We start from the raw sequence: 18169 nt of genomic DNA on the forward strand, positions 1-18169 counted from the left end.
GAAAGGTAAATACAATGTCCCCTGCGCTGACCCGAAATAAACAGCAAAAGGCTTCCAGTGAAGTGTTGGTGGCAGATCCACAGAAATGAGCGACTACATAGGGGTGAATTAGACCACAAAATAATAATGAAGCGTATGAAGTATCACAAGAATGTCACTCCTTAGTTGGCATGTCATCTATAGACGCTGCAGAGGACGCTTTGGTTCAAACAATTCGTACTCATCTGTGCTTACAGAAAGAGCAGGCACAGTCCCCGAAATATGGTAGAGGTAGCAGAAAAAGTCATCCCCTAACATTGAAACAATCTAATCTGTTGACTGAAACACCTGTGACAGGGTGAAAAATCACAGATTTCTACCCGCAGGCAGGCTCTAGCACTGAAGATAGACAATCCTATCCATTAAGGGCTTGTTGTACCGAAAGTGATGAGAATTTGACAGATATCAGTATTCTGGCGGCGGTGGAGAATATTGGTTGCCTGTTTTTGGATGAAGATTGTTCTGTTGGGAAGCAACATGGTAAAATGAGTGTCTGTAAATTAAATAAAGAAACTGTACAGGCTGTGGAAACTAGTTTATCATCCATCAATTGTGAAGTAACCCCTCTATCCCCATCCCAATTGTAAGAATTCCTCTCCACAAGTAATATTGCGCCTGAAGCAAATATTAGTGAAGTAGGGGTGATGCATCATACCCTTAGGGAAGTGGATGAACAAATCAAACAATCGTCATCCTCTATCTCAGCCCTACATTCGATATTGAGTGCATCTGTGGAATTGTATAATAATATTAGAGATGAAGTAAAAGCGCACACTCTAATACCATCGGAAATAAATGTAAACATTGATATTTTGAGCAATTGGGTTTTATCATCGAAACCAATTATCTCAGTTAAGTATGATGAGCAAGTGGGAACGGAAGCAACAGTCCCGACAATGGCCATGGTCTTTAGTGTTAATGAGGAAACCCTGGCAAACCCTATGGGGGCTGAGATGGGAATTCAGAGTCATCCCCTAAAAAAGCTACAAAGAAATCTAAGAACGGGCGACGAAACCAATTCAGAAAAGATTCAAGAAAATGTCTCTGCAATGTGCATATCCAGGACATGGTTGACATAGATTTGGATTATACGAATTCTAACTTTGAGAAGGCTAAGCAAGTAATAGCAGAGCTACCATCCTTGCAACAAACTGGGATAACCTGTCAAACAGAAAATAATTATGTTGATTTAACTAACTTGGCTAGTGGTGGATCAAAGTGTGTTCCTAAAAAGAAACTACATAGTAAGATCCAGTCTTCGTGAAGGGTCCATACGACTGATGAAATCACTGAGGGAAGACAAATCATGCCAGAGCTATGCAAACTAGCCCACAAAAAAACACATGGAGGAAATGCAGGTAAGAAATCATCAACAACCCACTAAGCCGGGTAACGCTCTCCATACACCACTACCTTCTATGAATTGTCTTGTGAGTGATGCTGTTAGCTTAGCTTCTGAGGAAGATAACAGCAAGAAAGAGGCTCTGTTAAGTCAGAGCAAAGCCATCCAAACCTCAATAGTGATTGATGACTGAAAAAAGGACCAAATAAGAAATATTGAAAGTAATTAAGGGATACAAAATAAATCGGAAAACAACCTATACAAATTCATTGGTGATAGAAAATAAGAAAATGGGTGGTAATGGTTTAAAAGATCCATTTGAGAAAGGAGAGAGCTCTGGGCAGACCACAGAAAAGGGGCTATGGGCCGCTTTCTTTAATAACCCAAAACGTTCAAGTAAGGGGAGTTCTACTACGGAAGATAAGCCAGAAACAACTAATTTTATGGAAAAGAAAAGGGCCAACCTTAACATGTGACACCACACTCAAGCTGGACCCAATACCAGGGTAATAGCCAGAGTTGATGGTGCTGATCTCCTGAAATGTGAAGTAGAGTACAGAGAACAACGGTTTAGGATAGCGGGTGACAGAGAACGACTGTCTAGGATATTTGAACTAAATGACGGCTGCTCACATAAAAATAAGACAAAGAATGTGACCCAAAAAGAGAGCGGCTCCTCTTTTAATGGACCTAGCAATGGTAGCACTCATATATCCCAAGAACAAGAAGTCAGATAGATCCTATATTTTGAACTCCAGCCACATCTTGAGCTTCATATTGTTTTAAAGCGAGCACATTTTTTAAGATTTTTGGGTGACAATTACTACAGCAGATATTTAATACATTAGCCTATCTTTCCAAGCCAGTACTGGTCTTGTGGAATGGCATCTCAAATCCTCGTTTGTAGGATAAAATCCATACTTGAAGAAAAGAAAGAAACATTAAGGTATGGTTGCCTTGTGTATCAAGACAGGGCTGAAATTAAATCATTACTACAAACCTTGGACAGCATTCCCAGTAGACCTGTAGAGGGTCAAGCAAGTGAGGAGAGGCTTGGGAAAATGGTGGGATTAAGGATGGCCCTGCAGGGAAGGGCTCCGTTTGCAATCATTTAGACAGTGGAGCACACTCTAGTAACCAGACAAATTGCATCTGCTTATTGGATATGCTAAGGCAGGAACTGAGAAAGTCTGACGGAAGAAATAGTAGGCTATGACAGTTTACAGCTTCTGGCATGGAATACTAGAGGATTTATTAGTTTTATGGTATATGATGAACTCTCTTTGACCAATCTGATGTAATGTTTCGCCAAGAAACGGGGCTCACCACGAACATTTGGAGGGGTGGCTTTACAACAGTCCGGCAGGCAGTCTTCAAATCAAATGGTGATAGGCCATCAGGGTGCATACTAAAAGCAATTAGAAATTCAAGAACAAAATGTATCAATATAATTTCAGAATATTTCCCGGCCGTTCTGCCAGTAGAAGTCCAGATGAATTATCTGGAAAATGTAGTCGGCTGGTGAGCTTGTATTTGAACTCGCCGACAAGTACCTTGGACTCATTTTTGGATGCCGTGTCAGATTTGTTGGGAAACCAGTTATCTACAAGTGATAACCATGTAGTTTTAGCCAGTGATCTAAATTCATACTGCTTGGATAGTGACCAAAAAAGTAAAAATCATAATGCCCTCGAGGGAAAAAGTGGCAAGCCTTGTTTGAGGAATGGGGATTGCTAATTGCATATGGTAATGCTGTGGGTGATCTGCTGACAAAAGTCTCCTAGAAGAGAGGGGGACAATCAACAATCATTGATTATATAGTCCTCTCCAAATCCATATTTGACAAATGTACCTTATTACAAGTGAAAGATACCAACTCGAGTGATCACAACATGTTGTGGGCCACATTTGAAATGGCTTCCAACCGAACTGTATCGAAAAAATACAGTAACCTGACGGTTCACTGTGTGGTAAATCAGATCAAAATATTTATCAAAGGTGGCACTGAGTGAATTCAGCTCAGTCGTTTCCAGGTCGAATTTTAAGAACTTTTTGTGTGAGAAAAGAAATGTCTAAAGACGTAAAGCTGTCTAGATCGACCCACAAACATAGACCAGGAAGTCTGGGCAATTAAAAAAAATATATCGGCAGCAATTACGACAACTCTCCTTAAATCACATGGATGCTGCGGGTTACACAAAAAAAGGTGAAATCACCAGAAGGAATAAAAATTGGATGCAAAATCACAAATATATGATGCTACAAAAGAATGGTGAATTAATGTTGAATATGCTATGTAAAAATGATGGGTGCAATTTCTGGTCTATAATCAATAATGTATGTATCCCCCAAATTGAGTTGTGAGGCAGTTGGGTAAGTGAGGCAGATTGGCACTCCCACTGGCTTAAAATGAATGGTGAAACGAAATCATGTAAAGGCTCCTCGAAACAGCCCTCATGGACTCTGATAGTAATGTTTTTTCTTCTCTGGTTCTTTGAAAATTTGAAGCCTAGACCTGGTAGACATCATCTAAAGTCCACCCGGCCCTGTGCTCACCTTCGAATACAATTTTCTCCATATCCTTGGTGACAATTTCAAGGCCGCCTCTCAAATTATCATCCTTGGAGACCTCAACCTAGGCCTCAACGATCCCTCCAACCTCCAGGCCACCTCCTTATCCAACTCTCTGAAAGCACTAAACTTCAAACAACTGATTCAGGATCGACACACTCAAAGGGGCACACCCTGGATTGGATTGCAGCCTTCAATTGCCAGACCACCATTGAAACTAATGCCCCATGTCCCTGGACAGACCACTACATCATTACCTTCACCATCTCTCAGCACAAAAACACCAAAACCACTACTCAAATCCTACCCCCTCCCTAACCCACAGCTCATATAAGCTCACAAAAGACCATATCCTGCCACTGCTGTCCATACCAATGCTGGAACCAACTCACATAAAGAACCAAGTCTCTTAGCAAAACTCTACACCACCATCTTAACTTCTGCAGTAGACGCTGTTGCCCCTCAAACCCAACATAAGGCCAAACATGGGAGACAATATAACTCCTGGCAGACCCCTGACCTACAAGACCTCAGTGACAAAAAGTGAACAGCAGAATCGTGCTAGAAAAAAAAGCTCAGACGCCACCAAACTGAAATTCGTCTTAGCCTCCAGAGCCTACAAACAAGCCTTCATCTCTGCAAAAACCACCACATTCAACTCCAGAATAGCCAATGCAAAATCAGACTCAAAGGAAATCTTCAACATCCTGAGAGAGCTGGAAACAACCTCTACCCCCCCTGACCCTCCAGACCCGGCAGCATCAGATCGGATCTGTGTAAGAGGGACGGAACTGACGCTGAAGGGTCAAAATGAAAGTGGATGCATAAAAGGTAAGTGGCGGAGGGCTGGGGTTTATTGGGGGTTTACGGGGCATGGATTTGTTGATTTTGGCTACAGCAAAATTGGTTTTGCAGCAAAATTGACTATGGTCAATTCCACTGTGAACTATTATGCCACGGCCAAATGACACAGATCCATCCTGGCCATCCCGAAGAGCCTCAAACCATCCAAGTACAAAGGTGACATTTGCCCGGCCACCGTCATCAAGGACTGTGCCGAATGCCCTACCCCCTTCATCACCACCTTCATCAACGTCTCCTTTGGCACAGATGGAGTGCCCTCCAGTCTCAAAGAAGCCTGGGTTCTCCCTCTCCTAAAAAAGGCCTTCACTTGACCCCACAGCCCCCAACAACTACCGGCCGTTCACCACCACCCCATTCCTTCTCAAAATTATAGATACAGCAGCCTATCTACAGATACAAAACTATATGGAAACTAATCACATTCTAGGAATGCACCAATCTGGCTTCCGCCCAGGCCATGGTATGCAATGCACACTTCTAGATCTAAGAAATCAGATAGACCATCTCAGAGACTTGGGAAGGCCTGCCCTCCTACTCCTCTTTGATCTGTTAGCAGTGTTTGACCTAGTAGATCACAACATCCTGTGCCACCACCTCATCACCTAAGCCAGTTTCTCCACAGATGCCACAGCATGGATCACTTGCTTCCTAGAGGGAAGGGTCATGAAAGTGTTTGCTGACAATGTGAACGCCCAACCTGCACCTATCCTCTGTGTGGTCCCTCAAAGATCCTGTACATCTCCTACACTATACACATTTTTTTAAGAGATCCCTCTTTCACATCATTGATTCCCTCAGCATACACCAACTACGCCGATGATACACAAATCCTCCTGCCTCTTTCCGGCAATTACACCACAATTCAAACACCCTTGATCACGCCTACAGTATCATCCAGTCATGGATGGCAGCCAACCACCTGAGCCTAAACGGGGACAAAATGGAAATCTTACTGATTGGACTTCCCACAGTGCTCAACAAGCTCAGCTACCAATATACAGCCTTCAAAATTAATGGTACCTTGATCCCCATCTCTACATCCATCAAGACAGTAAGGGTCCATCTAGACGCCACCCTCTCCATGACACAACAAGGGAATCCTATCACCTCCTCTGCAGCCTACACATCCAAGGCGATTAATGCTTCCAGAGCCTTCCTATCCCCGCACAGTAGCCTCACCATAGCACGGGCCATCATTGCTGCAAGACTGGACTACATTAATGCACTATTCGCAGGTACCTCAACTCAAAACATTCAAAAGCTCCAAATCGTTCAAAACATCTCACTCCAGGCCGCTCTCAACATTCCCAAAAAGGGCACACATCTCTGCTGCCAGAGAAGCAGCCCCCGCTAGCTGCCTATCCGCGAATGGATCCTCTTCAAGATCATGTCCATCACACACAAATGCCTGCACAACACAGCTCCCCTTACCTCTCCCAGAAAATCAGTAAAGCAAAGTCATCTAGACCCACCAGATCTATGTACGCAAACCGCCTACACAGCCCAAAGTAAGACACAAAAAAGCAGCAGGCTCCAGCTTCCCATTCCTCCCAGCTAGACAATGGAACTCGCTCTCTCACTCACTTAGAATGAAACCCTCAAACTGGGCATTCCGGAAATCCCTGAAAACCTGGCTATTTGCCTAAACAACCCTTCACACACTACACTGCTTTTTACTGCCCCACCCCATCTACTATATGTCTTTTATGATTGTATGTATCACCAGCAAGCAACCGATTCACTGTAACAGTGCCTCAATGCCCTTGGGTTACTGTGTGCTTTATAAATGAAATAAATAAATAACTAAATATCTGGATAAAACCGTGAGTATTCATCCCAAATAACTTGCCCAATTTCTATGTTTGAATGTTAGAAATACATTTTTACGTTTTTACGTACATTTTTACTGCAAAAATGACTATGTGCTGAGTTTGCCTGGACTTTGTACGGCACAATTACACTTTGCACAGTTCCAGGAATCAGGGTTTGTGTCGTCAGTGCAAAGTCACTTTTCAGCAAGGCAAATTCACTTTTAACTGGGCAAATATTCCATGAATCGGGACCATTTGGTATTGGAAGATGAGTTTGGAAAAATATCTTATTAGCATAAAAATATGCAACTATTTTACTTTAGCAAAACTCTGTGTAAAAAGAATTCCTCAGGAGGAATATTTATATTTAAGGACTCTTTAATTTGAGAATCACTCAAGAGGAATACTTAAGGACTCTTTGAGGAATATTGAAGGACGCTTTAATTTGAGGAACACTCAAGGACGATTTAATGCATGATTTCAAAATTTGAAGAACACGTAAGTATACTTTTATTTACTTCACATTTCAAGAATTTACTTTTTGAGATATAGTGCCTCATTACACGGTAGGCGGTAACCATGGCGCTATTAGCGCCATGGTTGCGCCGGTATTTTACCGTGTCCGCCTTGGTGGATGGCGGAATTACCGCCCTACTCCAAGGTGAGCGGGGGCGGTAATTCCCCATTCACCAAGGCACTTCCCCATTCCCATTTTTGCCCCCATAAGGCATAATGAGAATGGGGAAGGAGCTAATTACGGTACCGCAAATTGCGGTACCGTAATTAGCACTGAGATCCCTTTGCGGCACCCTACTTTAACGGCTGGTGAAACCAGCCGTTAAGGTCGGGTCCCGCAAAGGGAACTCGTAGTAAGGCGGTAAGGGTTTACCAGTACCGGTGCCCTTACCGGTACCGGTAAACCCTTACCGCCTAACGTGTAATGAGGCCCATGATATTGTAGAGGTATTGTTTTCAATTTGGAACTTTCAAGCAACAAAATGAACATAGGGTCTGTATACAAGAGCCTCGAGAAATCTCCCAAGAATTGTATCTTAAGTTATTGGAACATTAATTCTTGTTATAACCTAGTAAATAAATATATTTTTCATCGCTAATTGGCACAACAGTTCTTCAAGTATTGTTTGTTAAGTTATGATGTGATGATATGCTATGATAGCTCTAGCACTGGGCAGATGCAGTTAAATATCTTTGAAGGACATATATGTGCAACAACAATTCTATCAATCATTAACTGTCTGGGGAGTTAGCGCTTTCAGGGAAGGAACATCTGCTTATTTATGTCTTCACCATTAGGAAAAATAAGTTAAGTGTACAAAGAATCTCACTCTTCTCCTAAACACACTAGCCAATGTAAAGCCTCTACTTTTTCTGTAGGCAAGCTGGACACGCAACATCCTTATGGTAACGCCAGGTCCAGGGTGATTATTTCCACAGAGAGCTGGATTGGTCCTGTACCAAGATGGCGTGCGCTCTCTGTCCAAGATCTACACAGCAAGAAAGTATATGGAAAAGCTGGTGTTCACGTTTTGGTCTTTGTAGGACTTGGTAGTGATTCTGCAAGAACTTAGACCACGGGTCCACGGTTATGTGCATGAGAAGAGGGCCTGCACACATGCTACCCACAAAGCTGCAGCAGCACAATCAGCACGCTAGGAGTTCTGAAGCTGTAAAGCCGAACGCTCCAACGCAAATGGTGTTTTCATGTGCGACAGAAACAGTTCAAGTGAAACAACATTTCACTGCAGTCAAATGCGGTCATGTCTCTTCCGTAATTTATAACAACAACCATACCTGTCTCGTTATGCTAGCCACCACCAGGCCATTGAAAAGATCTGATTTACACTCTCAGTGCCAGACTTACATAAATCTGAAAAGCAGTATTCAAATGACACACTCAGCTCCTCACATGAATCTGAATCAGAAAAATAATGTAGGTTCTGAAAAAGCAGTACCAGCATTTCATCAAAAGCATAGGGGAAAAAATTAAAATATACAGGGAAATAAATCTGAGTCTTAAACTGGTCTCAGAGTGTGTGATACTCAATACTACTGACTGTCAGGTTGCAACCAAAAGGAATTGGTGCTTACCCCCAAAATATTAGTTATTAGTAATCCCCTTCTCAATTGTATTTACTTAATTGACCGCAGCAGATGTAATAGGTGAGCCTTGACTCACATGAATGCCCTGCAAGTCTGCAAGTTATATGCAGAACCCCACAGAAGGCAATGAAACCACTGAAGTGCCTTGGTGGCTTGCATTTGCCTGTAGCTTGCTGGTTGTTATGTTGCTCCTTGGCTGTTGTGACTGGTGCCAGCCACTCTCTCTCAACTGCCATAGGCTGAGGAGCCATCTGGTTGCACAGACCTTCGCGTGCGCTGGTGTCATTAAGGACCACCTCAAGGCAGCGTCCGTTAGCAAAGAAGGTTGCTTGAAATGTACTTGTCCGAAGGTCCCAAGCTGTAAAGTTGTTAGCCCTTGCTCGATAACTTTGCTATTCACTTTTACACCTTTCAGGCTCAGAGCCCCAGAGCTCAACAGGGTGACAAATTATGGTGTGTGGCCAGACGTCCTAGGCTTCTGAGGAACAGGGTTGCGGGTAGCTATCTGGCTGTGTTGAAAGTGTCTGGGTGGTGGAAGTTGGTGGCAGCATTTCAGTTTTTTGTGGGTAGAGCTGTGGGTGTAACTGAAGACTTTAGTTCTATTCAAGGGGCTGCTTGTGGATACGGAGGAAGCCAAACATGGCTACGGCCTGCAACTGCCTGTAGTAGAACCAGTCCAAACAAGGTATGGGGAGTGTTTGTCACGGTCCGTTTTTGTTTTTCTTCCAAAATCCTGTGTGCTGAGATGGCCTGCAGCTGAAGGCCTGTAAATTCTGAATTGTCCTTCGCAGCACTTGTTGCCCAACATCCTTTGTGTATGGTGGAACACACCCCTTTAATCGGGGCAAGAAAATGTTGCTAAGCCAGGGGCTAGAGGGGTCCCTCTTTATCACCTGGAGCACATCCTTGCCTCCCACAGGGCTAGTGGTCACCCACTTTTTCAAGCTCACATGTCAAAGCATGTGTGCTGCCCCCCAGGTGGCTAAGCAACTAGTCAGAGTGTTTACATGACAGGTGGTGGTGCTAGCACATCCAGTGTGTTTAAGTGCTTCTGGGCACGCCGACGCTGACTGCATTAGTTCCCATTGCCTGCTGCATGCTCCCTTCCTCACCCAGAAGACCTAAATGTAAGAAGTGAAAAAGGTGTATGTGTGTGTTTTCAATGCAATGCAAGTAGGGTGTGTGTGTGAACGTTTTTAGTGAGTCTGTGCATGTATGTAGTGATATGTGTATGTTATTGTTAGTGTGTCGGGTACAGGAGTGGGGAAGAAGCAATTGATGCACGCTGCGGACCTTTGTGTGAGGGATTAGAGCAAACATTACTGGCATAGATTGGTTGTGGCTATAGCCATATACAAGTGATTTTCTATGCTGTTAATGGTCATGATAGATTGCGGCCACAGCCTCGTGCAAGTCATTTACACTGACCAATGCTGGCATAACTAGATTGTGGCAAGAGTGTAATGCAAGTAATTTAAAGTGACCATTACTGGCAAAGATAGGTGGTTGTCAAATGACTTAAAGCGGCCATTGTTGGCATAGATAAATTGTGCAACAGCCCCATGCAAGTGATTTATAGTGACCAATACTATAATAGATAGATTGTGGCTTCAAGCCTCATGCAAGTAATTTACTGTGAAAATCACTTGCAAAGATTGTTGACGCAATCTCACGCAAGTGATATAGTGATCATTGGTGGTAAATATAGATTGTGGCCATAGCTTCATGAAATTAATTTATAGTGACCATTATGGGTAATGATAGATTGTGCTGTGGCCACATGCTCGTGATACAGTGACCACTGCAGTCAAAGGATAGGTGGTTGCCACAGCTTCATGCAAGTGACTTAAAGCCACCACTGTTGGTAGAGATAGATTGTGGCTGCAGCCTCATGCAAGTGATTTTCTATGCCAGTAATGGTCGCCAACAGTGACCATTACTGGCAAATATAGGTTGTGGCTGCAGTCTGAATCAAGTGATACAGCGACCATTTCTGGCAAATTTCGATTGTGTCCGAAGCTTCATGAATGCAATTTAAAGTGACCATTACAGGCAAAAGTAGATTGTGACCGCTATTGTCGCCGCCGCTTCATGTCAGTTATTTGGAGTGCATATTACTGGTAAAGGTAAATTGTGCCCACAGCTTCATTGAAGTGTTTTACAGTTAGCCTTATTGGCATAGATACATTGTGGTTAAAACCTCAGGCTCGGGAGGATAGCTCAGTGGTAACATGTTTGCCTTGGAAGCAAGACAACACGCAGCACCACAAGTTCGATCCCTGGGTCCATTCTTAGAAACAACTGGGTATTAAGAGTGTCATAAATAACCTATCATATCATGCAATTTATTTACAGTGGCCATTTACTGAAAAAGATAAATTATGGCTGAAGCCTCTTGCACGTTATTTACAGTGAGCATGACTGACATAGATAGATTTTGACCTCAGCTTCACGGAAATGTCTGAAAATGCTCCTGTGTACTATTGGTGGCATGGAATTTACCGTTTTTTCATGTTAATTGTAAGGGCAAGTGGCACAGCAAGTAGAGTGCTCTTGACATCTGTGCAGAGCCTGCTAACGCAGGTTCGAATCCCGGCAAGGCCAAATGAGCACCACACACCGGAGGGTAATAATAAGCAGCGCTCAGATACCTGCGGGTGCGCAGCGCTATATAAATGCAAAATTATTATTATTAAGACTTTTTACCCTGTTTTTCTCAAAAACTGTGCTGTAAAGACACAATGTCAGCTACATTATTTTGGGCTCCCTCCTAACGTTTAGTTGCTCCTGCTAATTTGAGAAATATTTAGGCGACTCCATTGAAAATATTCATCAGCTGTGACTGAATGAAGGCCCAGGCCTTTTAGTTAAGTAGGGATGTAGTTATGTGCTCTCTTGAATTGATTTCTAGCACATTTTAGGATTTCACACAAGCCTTCCTATAGATTGTTTTTAGAGGTTTTGGCGAGAGGTATTTTCTATGTGTAATGAATTTTAGGATAGGCAATATGTATTTATTGAATTGTTGTTTGTGTACTGTTACTTGATTTTTTGTATTACGTTGTATATGTTTTTTGAAGCTCTCTGATGCTCTGTTTAGCCATGTTCGCACTATAGAATTTTAAAAAACAAATAAAAATAATTTAGAAACCCGGCCCCCCACAGGAGATGCTTCTCGCAGCATCAAAAGCTTCGTCACCGCCCACTACCCCCATCTCAGCCCTAGTTCCTCATAAGTACTTGAAGCTTTGTTCCAGCATTTTCAATAAGACTTGGGTAAAAAGCCTGGACTCAAGCACTTGAGAAGGCAAAGCTGTGCAGGAGAAATGAAATAGGAAGCTACTAGGCCTCGCTGGTGGAGAAGCTTTGCAGGATCTGTGGGACCCTTTGCTAAGATAAATTACAGGGTAAAAAAAACCTGCTGTTGTGTTCATCTCCTCCACGGCAAAGACTGCCCAGGATTCCTTCTTAACAGTCAACCCCTGCACCTACCTGCCAAAAGAGACCATGAAGATACAGTATTCCGGGGTGTGCGAGAATTGAGACCCTTGCAGCTCGTTGACTGAGGGGCGCCCCAAAGACCAGAGTGACTAATCACAGCAGGGTCCATCATCTACCCTGGATCAGAACAAAAACCTGCCTCCTGCAAAGGAACCCTGTGCTGGAGTTCCAGGCTGACCTGTACTTAAGCTATACCGCATGTTATGTCCCTCATCACCTGACATTGGACTAGTGGCCCCATGAACCCTGTCCCCAGAACGCTGGTCTCATTTCTAAGACCCCACACAGAGAACTTCGCCCCCGAATGTGCCAGCCCTCCAGGAATCCAGGCTAGCCAGTTAAGCCCTAGCACAAGAGGCCACTATTTTCTAATTTAGTGCAGCATAGACGGACAGTAACATAACATAACATAACGTGTGGTTTCAACTTAACATCTCAGCTATTGACTGATGTCTCCAAGCTCACCTTACGCTGTTTGCAGTGTGCTCCTAGGTATTCTGTTACCTTGTAGAAAATACGAGCTTACATGATGTTGTTGTCTCCCACCTTCATTCCAGCCCGGTGGCGGAGCAGCTGAAAAGAGGAGAGACGGTGCAGGCGGAGGCCTTCGACGGTGTGACGATATACTTCAGTGACATTGTGGGCTTCACGGCGCTATCAGCAGAGAGCACCCCTATGCAGGTAAGTTGGGGAAGTGGGGGGGAATAAGAACAGCAGTTAGAATGTGGTCCGTCATAGGACACCTAGGCATGGGGAAGTCAAACCACAGCTAAAGGTCATCTGCCTCTGGCTGAGCATTTGGCACAGGGGTGTAACACACAATATGGCGGCCCTGTGTGAGCCATAGGAGGGGCCCACCCCCAAACTCAGCAACAAAGCATAGGCTGCACCACAATTCGCGCGGGCCTGGACCACCACGCATGTGCAATGCGCATGATGATCACGCTGCTGCAGGGGCACGCTGCACACTGCACTAGGTAATAGATGGAAGTATGCTTCTGTATCAAACCTTAAATCTTTCACCTAGCATCGAAACAAGGGGGCTGTGCTTGGCTCCTGAGTCCTGACACCCAAATGTACCAGTCTATTTGGTGCGTGGCTGGTAATATAAGGCACAGTAATGATAATATAAGAAAACATGTTCATGCTGGCTCTGCCAGTACATGCTAGTATCCCCATGTATGAACAGTCTCTTGTTGGCTTGCCTCTTAATGCCATTAAAAATCTCTTGCCACAAGAAGAAAACATGCTATTGCGGCTGCGCAAATGCTTGACACCCACACCACCATTTGAGAATTCTCTTCATATTTACTTTGCCTCAACGACACAAAAACATGCACTACAATAAGGAACCATTTCCTTTTTTGGCTGTAAAATTGGGCACCCCCACCATCTAAGAACAGTCATCATGTTGACTTTGCCCTTAACACCGGTAAAACATGCAATGCCGCAGTAAAGAAATGTTTACTTTCTGACTGCACATGGGCATCCACCCTCCCCATGTAAGAACACACATCATACTTGGCTTGCCCCTTGTGTGTGTAAAAATGGCATGGCACGGCACAGAAAGAAAATGTGCATTCAGCCTGTCCCATTGTGCTATGAATCCCCCACCCCAAACCCTCCTCCATGTGATAACATTCATCAAATTGACTTTGCCCAAAAATACCAGCAAAATATGTAAGAACACATCCATGTTCCAATGCCCCTTGCCTGGCCCCCAGCTTTGCATGCACACATTCATACCCATTCAACCACGGAGCCACTCACCCAGTGGCAGATGGTGAATTATGTTATAGAAGGGGTGTAAACATTTCCCACAAACATGCCAGAGAGCCCAATCATAGCGAAGGAGCCCAAACCAACCAAAAAGAACATTTGAAGAATAAGTTAAAATGGTGCATTATACAGCACACATTCTGTGAAAAAGTGGGTAAAAAGCCAGACAGTTTGCAATTGGTTTCGTAATTTAACGCCAATCCAACAATCTAATAGATGAAATTCATCAACAGTGCACAAGATCATTTCCCAGTGCATTTTGATGATGCCTTTGCCCACAATATATGCCAGTATAAAAACATATATACACTAGCTGTGCCCATACATTTCAATGTTGGCTGCACTAATTTATGCCAGTATTCGCATATAAGAACATACTCAGGTTTGCTTTGCGCATAATGGAAGCAATGATACCATAACAAAACATATCCACGCTGTTAGTGCCAATATATGGGCATGGTTATACATAAGGATATACTGCTGTTTGCGTTGCCATTAGAAATATCAATAAGAAAACATGTTCAAACTGGCTGCACAATGTAGGCCAGTCTAGCCAAGTAATAACACTTATCATGTTTGTTTTACCCTTGATGTCCAGTTAACAATGCTGTGACACAGTAAGAAATGACTAGAGTGACTGCACCAAAATGCCACTGTAGCCAAGTCATTACACTTATCATGCTTACTTTGTCATAGGTGCCCAGAAAAAAATGCCGTGCCACAGTAAGAAATAGATAGACTGGTTGCCCAGAAATGGCAGTCTATCTACGTAATAACACTTATCATGCTTACTTTTTCATAGATGGCCAGAATGAAATGCCATGTCACAGTAAGTAGTAGCTAGATAGGAACACCAAAATGCCAGTCAAGCCACATACAACTTATCCTACTTAGTTTACCATATTTCCCAGAACAAAAGGCTATCCCACAGTAGCAAAAGGCTAGACTGGCTGCCCCAAAATGGCAGTCTAGCCACGTAATAACACATATCATGCTTGCTTTCACATGGATGGATACCCATTAAAAATGTCATGTTACAGTAGGAAATGGCTAGAATAGCTGCACCAAAGTGCCAGTCTAGCCACATAATACTGCTTTTCACACTTGCTTTATCATAGATGCCCAGTACAAAATATGTTGCCACAGTAGGAAATGGCTAGACTGACTGCAACAAAAGGCCAGTTTAGCCACGTAATAACACATCAGGCTTGCGTTCTTATAAATGTCCGTTAAAAATGTCATGCCACAGTAAGAAATTGATAGAATGGCTGCACAAAAATGCCAGTCTAGCCACATAATACCACATATTGAGCCTCATTCCGAGTTTGCCAGAGCAGTAAAAAAGTGGTGTTAATTCCATTGATGCCACTTTTTTGAACGGTAACGGAATTACTACCATTTTTACTGCTCTGCCAAATCGCAGGTTTGGCATTGAAGTGGGGGATTTACCTCCAGGTTATAGTGGTGGTAAATTCTCTAAATTAACAGCAAAAATCAGCTGAATTACAGCAGAGGAATTGCCAAAATCCACATGGAGTCCTATGGACTCCAAAAACAGGAACTAACACCGCCTTACCCAGTGGTGTAAATGGAAAGAAATTGGTGGGAATCCCACAAGGGCCAGGGTAATGGTGGAGTTTGGGGGGGGGGCACGAGGAGGCAGTGTTTAGGGAGGCAGAGCTGGCAGTTGACCTCTGATCAGAGGAAATTTCTGAAATAATAGTTTAAAACAGCGCTATTTCTTTCATGCTGCTGATTATTACAATTAGTATGTGAAGATCCCACCAGCTACTGGGCTCAACAAAAGGACAGGGCAGATATTTGGAGGCTTTGTTAGTTAATTAGACTGGCCATGGCAGAGGTAAGGTGTGACCCTCCCCCTTCTGGAGATGCATCATGTACTCCTCCTGTCATATCCCAACTAAATATGACAGTGGGGACTGCACCTGTAGGCTGTGTCCACCCAGAGTACATGGGTCTATGCGTATGACGTGCGGTGAGCATAGGAAAATGTGTGTGGATTAGCCCCACACGTTTTCCAGAGGATGATCTACCATCATTCAATTTAATTTAAAAAATGTAAAAAAAGAGAATTCCTCTCAGGGAGCCTCTGTCACCAACAAACCATTCCCAACACCAGAGCCCAGCGCAGAACACATCTCAGAGGCAGGGAACCTCTGTTCCTGACAAACCAGGACCAGCACCAGAGCCTAGTGAGGCAGGGAGTTTCTCTTACTAACAATTTGTCCCAGCACCATAGCATAGTGGAGCTCACATCTCAGAGACAGGACACTTCTGTCCCTAACAAACCGGTCCCAGCACCATAGCCTAGTGGAGCTCACATCTCAGAGGCAGGACGCCTCTGTCACTAACAAACCGGTCCCAGCACCGTAGCCTAGTGGAGCTCACATCTCAGAGGCAGGACGCCTCTGTCACTAACAAACCGGTCCCAGCACCATAGCCTAGTGGAGCTCACATCTCAGAGGCAGGACGCCTCTGTCACTAACAAACCGGTCCCAGCACATAGCCTAGTGGAGCTCGCATCTCAGAGGCAGGACACCTCTGTCACTAACAAACCAGTCCCAGCACTAGAGCCTAGTGAGGCGGGGAGTTTTTATAACTACCTAACCAGTCCCAGCACTAGAGAATAGTGGAATTCACATCTCACAGGCAGGGAGCTTCTCTGACTAAAAATAAACTGTCCTAGCACCAGACCCTAAAGGGGGAACCTCCCATCAACTGATTCTTTTCCTAACACATGACTCCCAGCAGCAGAGAAACCCATCTCAAAGAAGGGCCCTGCCTTCCAGAGAATCCAGATAATTTTGAACAGCCCACTGCCTCCGGAAGAGGATAAGAAATGATATGGAAATGACCCAGCCCTAGCCCCACTGGACTTTGGGGGAGACATCCCCACGGGTCTATGGTGCGATTTCCAATGATGTATGTTGTATGTTGCCTATGCAATCCCAGAGGACGTGGGGTCCATCATGTTCTATCAGGCACGTAGCCAAAAGGCCATTACAGAAACCTTTTTTATAACACTTTATTTATTATTTTAGAATAAACATACAAAGAACAGAACTACAACATATTAAAAACATCATGGATTTACATCCAGATTGCAAAATCCATAAGTCTGTTAATAATCATACTGTACAGTTCCTACATTTTAGAATTTCCATACTCAATAATATTTACAAATCTCTTTTTCACAACCAATTTTTAGGCTTTTGACTTATAAAAGACAACACAACATTGATAGGCACAACAGACGACTCCATATAATAATTACCCTAGCCCCCTGACTAATATAGACCGGTTCAAGTGCTATTTTGCAAGGTACTAGTGCCGAAAAAGCATCTTTTTTCTGTGCATTTTTTCACCGTGACATAGTTGGGCCTACTACAAATAGGGCACGGTATTAGCACTGGGAACTAAAATACCCTGAAAGAATGCATATTTGCAGATAACATGTTTTGGCCCAGTGCACTTGACCACTGCATATTTTCTGTAATGATGTTATGTTATGTTATGTTACCTAAATTTGTAGAGCGCACGGTCGCCCAGGGGCATCATGGCGCTGATGAGGAAACTGTCACACAGGAAGAGCAGTAATAGTCGGGGGGCTAGAATAAGGTAGTTTTCAGGGCTTTCCTGAAAGCCAGATGGTTGGAGATAGACTTGAGTGGCAGTGGGAGGGCGTTCCACAGCCTTGCCGCAGCAATGGAAAAGGCTCTGCCGCCGAGTCTTTCCCGATTGTACTTAGGAACCACCAAAAGGTTGGTGTTCAGGGAGCGAAGGTTGCGTTCTGGTATATAACGGACAAATTTAGTTTGGAGAAACTCAGCACCTAGGCCCTGGATTGCCCGGTGGACAATGCATAGTGACTTGAACTTAACTCGCTGGGCCACCGGGAGCCAGTGAAGTTGGCGAAGCACTGGCGAGATGTGAGCTCCATAGGGGGAACCTGTGGCCAGTCTGGCTGCCAGGTTCTGTATGCGCTGGAGACGTTGGAGAAGGCCCATTGGCTGGGCAAGGTATAAGGAGTTGCAATAGTCCAACCGTGAGAGGACTAATGCGGCTACCACAGGAGGACGCATAGCCTCTGGGATCATAGGGAGGACCCTCTTGAGTATCC

The 18169-nt window shown here is 43.9% G+C and overlaps 1 protein-coding gene across 1 annotated transcript in view; it reads left to right on the forward strand.

Moving 5' to 3' along the window:
- The window catches only part of NPR1 (natriuretic peptide receptor 1), a 1222629-nt gene that overhangs the window by 1143553 nt on the left and 60907 nt on the right, over nt 1–18169 (forward strand). The window contains exon 17 of the mRNA XM_069651231.1: nt 12807–12930. Coding sequence (XP_069507332.1) covers nt 12807–12930 — 124 coding nt within the window. The remainder of the gene's footprint in view (nt 1–12806; nt 12931–18169) is intronic.

The sequence above is a fragment of the Ambystoma mexicanum genome, chromosome 1p, assembly GCF_040938575.1.
Source record: "Ambystoma mexicanum isolate Mex_15411 chromosome 1p, UKY_AmexF1_1, whole genome shotgun sequence".
In the NCBI taxonomy this organism is placed as follows: Eukaryota; Metazoa; Chordata; class Amphibia; order Caudata; family Ambystomatidae; genus Ambystoma; species Ambystoma mexicanum.